Source organism: Triticum urartu, chromosome 4A (assembly GCF_056163025.1).
Source record: "Triticum urartu cultivar PI428250 chromosome 4A, HENAU_Tu73, whole genome shotgun sequence".
Lineage (NCBI taxonomy): Eukaryota > Viridiplantae > Streptophyta > Magnoliopsida > Poales > Poaceae > Triticum > Triticum urartu.
The window spans coordinates 103,893,996-103,900,198 of record NC_141876.1 but is presented as its reverse complement, the minus strand read 5'-3'; the positions used below and the strand labels follow the sequence as shown (position 1 = coordinate 103,900,198).

At 50.8% G+C, this 6,203-nt stretch overlaps 1 protein-coding gene across 1 annotated transcript; it reads right to left on the bottom strand.

Moving 5' to 3' along the window:
* Positions 1–4,671: 4,671 nt before the first annotated feature.
* On the bottom strand, positions 4,672–5,586 carry LOC147974988 (dirigent protein 1-like). Its single transcript, XM_087517912.1, has one exon. The coding sequence runs from the start codon at positions 5,483–5,485 to the stop codon at positions 4,910–4,912; it is 576 nt and encodes a 191-aa protein (XP_087374038.1). The 5' UTR covers positions 5,486–5,586; the 3' UTR covers positions 4,672–4,909.
* Positions 5,587–6,203: the final 617 nt, after the last annotated feature.

Genomic DNA, 6,203 nt, shown 5'->3' with positions numbered 1-6,203 from the left:
TATAAATGATCCAAGTTCTTCATATATCCTTTCTGGTGCGATATAGTTTCTCGCCTCCTAGTTCATATCAATCCAATCTTTTGTTTTCGTTAGTGGCAGAATTTTCACCTCATAAAGTTTGAGATGGTCTCCATAAGCCCACTACAACCTTGTTCTTTTCGTTGTTGGTTTTCCAACAACTCCGTTCTAGCATTTGTTGTAAGCGTGCTCCCTCGAGATCTTGGTTCCCTTCGTTCATCCCACTCCATTCTTACTTTTGTTCCGGAGGCATTGTGATGTTGCTCTCTTCTACCCATCTTCTTGTTTTGTCATGATAGTATTCTTTTCTTTGCTTATCCATTCAACCGGAGTGTCGTGTTTTCTTTCGAGCTCTCTCATCTTATCAATTTTTGCATCCCTTCTCAACCGGAGTGCTGTCCAAATTATATCAGTCTTATTCCTTCTCTATCTTGTCTTAACCAGAGTGGTTTCAATATATATCTTGCCCTTCAACCTCAAGGTTTTTCCGCAATGTTCTTTGTTCCTCTTTTCTAAAGGAGTGCTTTTGACCTTGTTCACCTCGTTGTTTTCTGTCTCGAATTTGCTCAACCTCGCAAGGTTCTTTGGTTTCACTCGTTTTTCAAAGAAGCAAGTTGTTTTACCTCCTCTCTTATCTCTTCCGTTGTCCCTCCGGTGCCATTCTAGATCTCGGGACAAGATCCTCTCGTAGTGGTGGAGTGTTGTAACGCCCCGAGACCGACGTGCCAGGTGTCGACCAGTTATTTGCTGTTGTTGCCTTGTCATTGCTTGTGTGTCATGCATTGCATATCATGTCAAGATGCGCATTTCTTTTGCATACGTGTTCGTCTCATGCATCCGAGCATTTTCCCCGTTGTTCGTTTCGCATTCCGGCGCTTCATTCTTCTCCGATGGTCATTTCTACCTTTCTTTCTTGTGTGGGGGTTAAACATTTCCGGATTGGACCGAGTCTTGCCAAGCGGCCTTGGTTTACCACCGCTAGACCGCCTGTCAAGTTACGTACCATTTGGACTTCGTTTGATACTCCAACGGTTAACCGAGGGACCGAGAAGGCCTCGTGTGTGTTGCAGCCCAACACTCTTCCAATTTGGCCCAAAACCCACCTAACTCTGCTCCATCATCTAGAGCGTTCGATCACGATCGCGTGGCCAAAAACCGCACCTCATTTGGACTCTCCTAGCTCCCTCTACCTATAAAAGAGCACCCTCCCCGAAATTTCGAATCATTTCGCGGATGAACCCTAGATCCACTCCTCCCCGCGCATCCGGACGCGTCCGCGCCGCGCCGGACATGTCCGCTCACCGCCGCCACCTCACTCCATCCAATCAGGGAGCGCCACGTCAGCTCCACTGTCGCCCGAGCCAATCTCAGCATGCCATGTCAGTGCCCGCGCCGCCCCACTTCGCCGCAGCCTGCGAGGCCCGCCGCAGGCCCTCCCGGGCCCGAGGCTCCCTGCCGCCACTCAGATCCATCGCCGCCCAGCGCCACCGCCCGCCTCCTCTCGCCGCCTCCCTGCCTCCATCGCCGGTCGCCGCGTCCGCCATCGCTGGCAGCCGCCTTCGCTCGCCGCAACGCGCCCCGTCGCCCGAACGCCTCCCCGCCGCCGTCCCGGAGTACTCCGGCCTCGATCCGAGCCCGAGGAGGAGCGCCACCGCCGCCTGCTTCCAGATCCGGCGTCGCCCGCCGCGGCTCCGGCCATCCCCGTCGCCGGAGTCTCCCAACGCCACCGCCGCCCTGCCTCGATCCCGATCGGATCGGGAGAGACGACCGGGTCGCTCCGCGCCCGCGTGGACCTTCCGCGTGGGCCACCTCCTCCCCGCCTTCGGCCCAGCTCCAGCCGGCCTCGTTCGGCCTGCCTCATCCTCCTTCGTGGGCCGGCCCGGCTTCACCGGCCAGCGCAGCGCCCGAGTCCGGCCCAGCGCGCCGCCCCGCCTCGGCCTGCCACTTCCTCCTCTCAGGGCCAAGCCCATGGGTGAGCCGCACCCCCAGCGCCCCGCCTCTGTTTTTTTTTCCTGCTGTTGGGCTTGCCTCAGATTCGGCCCGCATCGTTTTTTTTCTAGATCTGGACGATTTGTCTATATTTCCTGAGACTGTTGTTTTGCAGATTAGTCCCCCTGGTTCATGCATTTAATAACTCACTAACCGTGCATCGGATTAAAATGATTTATATATGAAACTTGCTCAGAATTTTTTGTAGATTAGTAATATCCAATTTTCATCTATGTTTGAAATGTTAAAAATGATGTTTGTTTAAATTTGCTCCTATGCCATGTTAAAATGATTTAATTCATAACTAAATAACCGTAGCTCCGATTTTAATAATCTTTATATGTAAATGGGGTAGAAAATGTCTAGTTTAACATGTTGCACTCATCTTGCATGTTTAACAACTCTAAAATAATGTTTAGGGCAGAACAGTACCAAACCTTAAATTATGCATATGAGGATTTTTCGGAATTGTTGTTCGTTGCTTCCAGCCTTATTTAAACTTGCCTAGATAGGTAGTTTTGTTGTGCTTCACCTCTTGCCATGTTAATCAACATTTAATATTGTTGGGGTACATAAACGAGAGAGAACTAAATAATCAATGTGGTGTTTTGTCAATATGCATCCCGATGCATATTGAGCTCCACTTAATTTATAGTTTTGTTTGTGCACTTTGCCATGCCATGCATATTTAAACCGTATATGCATCATACTTGGCTGTGCATCATGCCATGCCTTTGTGGTAGTTGTTTACTATGTTGTATGCTTCTTTTCCGGTGATTGCTTCTTCGGGTGGTTCCGGTAACGTCGTGTTGTGAGGATTCGTTCGACTACGTCCGTTTGTCTTCTTCATGGACTCATTCTTCTTCCTTGCGGGATTTCGGGCAAGATGGTCATACCGTCGAAATCACTACTATCTTTGCTATGCTAGTTTGCTCGCTCTTTGCTATGCCAATGTTACGATGCCTACCAATTGCTTGTCAGCCTCCCAATTGCCATGTCAAACCTCTAACCCACCATGTCCTAGCAAACCGTTGATTGGCTATGTTACTGCTTTGCTCAGCCCCTCTTATAGCGTTGCTAGTTGCAGGTGAAGATTGGAGGCCGTTCCTTGTCGGGACATTTATTTACTTGTTGGGATATCACAATATATCTTATTTAATAAATGCATCTATATACTTGGTAAAGGGTGGAAGGCTCGGCCCTATGCCTGGTGTTTTGTTCCACTCTTGCCGCCCTAGTTTTCGTCATATCGGTGTTATGTTCCCGGATTTTGCGTTCCTTACGCGGTTGGGCTATTATGGGAACCCCTTGACAGTTCGCCTTAAGTAAAGCTCTTCCAGCAATGCCCAACATTGGTTTTACCATTTGCCACCTAGCCTTTTCTTTTTCCTTGGGAGTCGCGCTCCTGAGGGTCATCATTATTTTACCCCCCCGGCCCAGTGCTCCTCTGAGTGTTGGTCCACCTGTCAGCTGCCGGTGGCCACCAGGGGCAACTCTGGGCGGGCTTACCCGTACCTAAGACAATCTGAGTGTGCCCTGAGAAAGAGATATGTGCAGCTCCTATCGGGATTTGTTGGCACATTCGGGCGGTGTTGCTGGTTTAGTTTTACCCTGTCGAAATGTCTTGTTGTACCGGGATACCGAGTCTGATCGGAATGTCTCGAGAGGAGGTCTATTCCTTCGTTGACCGTGAGAGCTTGTCATGGGCTAAGTTGGGACACCCCCGCAGGGATTTAAACTTTCGAAAACCGTGTCTGCGGTTATTGGCAGATGGAAATTTGTTAACGTCCGGTTGTAGAAAACCTGAAGCTTGACCTTAATTAAAATGAATCAACCGCGTGTATAACCGTGATGGTCTCTTTCCGGCGGAGTCCGGGAAGTGAACACGGTTGTTGGAGTTATGCTTGGCGTAGGCTGTTTTAGGATCATTTCTTGATCATAGTTTCTCGACCGTGCTTTGCCTTCTCTTCTCGCTCTCTTTTGCGTATGTTAGCCATCAAATATGCTAGTCGCTTGCTGCAGCTCCACCTCATACCTTTTACCTTACCCATAAGCTTAAATAGTCTTGATCGCGAGGGTGCGAGATTGCTGAGTCCCCGTGGCTAACAGATACTTCCAAAACCAGCTTGCAGGTGCCGATGAGACCGTGCAGATGACGCAACCAAGCTCAGGAGGAGCTCGATGAAGATCTTGTCCTTTATGTTGTTTCGTTCTAGACGATCAGTGGTGGAGCCCAGTTGGGGTCGATCGGGAACCTTTGTCGCATTTGGGGTTCTTTTATTTTGGCTCCATAGTCGGGCCTTAATTGTATTTGGATGATGTAATGCTTTATTCATGTAATTGTGTGAAGTGGCGATTGTAAGCCAGCTATGTATCTCTTTCCCTTATGTATTACATGGGTTGTGTGAAGATTACCTCACTTGCGACATATGCCTTTAATGCGATTATGTCTCTAAGTCGTGCCTCGACACGTGGGAGCTATAGTCGCATCGAGGGTGTTACACCCTTGCACCCCCACCTTTAAGATAAATAACGGGATCGTGACGATCTCCTGCACCACTCATGACTTTATCCTAAAATAGATGGTGGAGCTAGTTCTTCTCCAACAAGGTCTAGCCAAGAGGAAAGGAAGAGGAAAAAATTGACTGAGCCGAAACACCTATGAAATAGCAAATCCGTAACTCTTAAGACGCTCCTTCCGTCATTGATACATATTACAGGGTTTATTATTTGCCAAACAAATTAACACGCGAAAGCACGCGCTACCACACACCACTTGCACACCAGTACTGGAGCATATGCGGCCATACGGGCATGCGGCGTCAAAAAATACGAAGGCACCAAAAATATATGAGCAATTACAGGTAACACGGGAAATCGCGCTGACGGGCAGCGCGCCCAGCTAGTCGGGCTGCACGTAGACGTCGATCTCAACGACGCCCCCGGTGGCGAGGCTGTAGTCGTAGTTCTTGGTGAGCATGTAGCCCCGCGCGTACCGGAACCGGCCGGTTCCGCCGATGAGGACCGACTCCCGCACTGTCGCGTCCATGTCGATGCGGCCCCTCGCCGTCAGCGAGCTGCCGTGGTGCTCGCCGGCCTCGAGGACCAGGTGCAGCGTCAGGTCCGACACGATGCCGCCCTCCGACACGCGGACGGCCCAGCCCTGCGCCGTGCCCACCCGCGCGCTGCCGCCGCTGGGCCCCACCGTCAGCGCGTTGTTGAGCACCACGATGTCGCCGAAGTGCCGCGGCGCGGTCTTCAGCGCCGTGGCGTTGTCGCCGGTGGATACGGCCCGGCCGGACACGACGCGCATCGCGGTGGGGCGTGGGCCTGTGTAGTCGTCGTGCATGTAAAAGTGGAGGTGCGTGGTAGTTGTGCCGCTAGTCTTGTTGCCGCTTCCGGCGTCGTAGCGGTAGAAGAAGGCTGAGCCAGCAAGGAGGAAAGCCGACGCAAGGAAGAGAGAAGAGAGGGAAGCCATAGCCTACAAGCTTGGTTCAAGTATGACCGCAAACCATACTTGGGGGCTAGTACTCGGTGTCTCGGTTAGTACAGTGTGTGTGTGGCCATAGCTAGCGCGCGAGTGGGTATATATAGCCTGAGAGTATCTCTACAGATTCCGCAACCCGCCGTCTCGTAGAAATTATTTACGTATACAGTAAACGTTTTTTCCACGACCCCGGACGCACAGCCAGAATAATCCTGCACATCGATTCTGGAAATTTAAACACATTAGTTCACGTTAAAACATCTTGCCGGAGTTCAGCGGGAGTTGATCACACACATTTGACACATACCATAGGAGAGTTTTTAATACAAACCGAAATTAAGCACTACCGAAATTAAACAACATAGATTTGGTCCACGCATTTGGCATTGGTTCTTGGTAGGATCACCAAATTCCTCTCTCTTCTCTTAACTACCTTGTCACATTTTCTTTTACATATATGGCATGCTTAGCACATGTACACCATGAAGCACTGGGAAGAGCCTTAGGGCATCTCTAGCATCGACACACAAACTTCCCACAACCGTCCGGACTGCCTGGTCCGGACCACGGAAACCATCCAACGCGGTTCTATATCGGTCCGCAGCGCAATCCAAACGCGATTTTTGCCGCAAACCGAAGACAAAAGTGAGGGAGGTTTGCGGGAGTCCGGACCGATCCCAAGCCCGCTTCTAACCGTCCTGGCCCACCA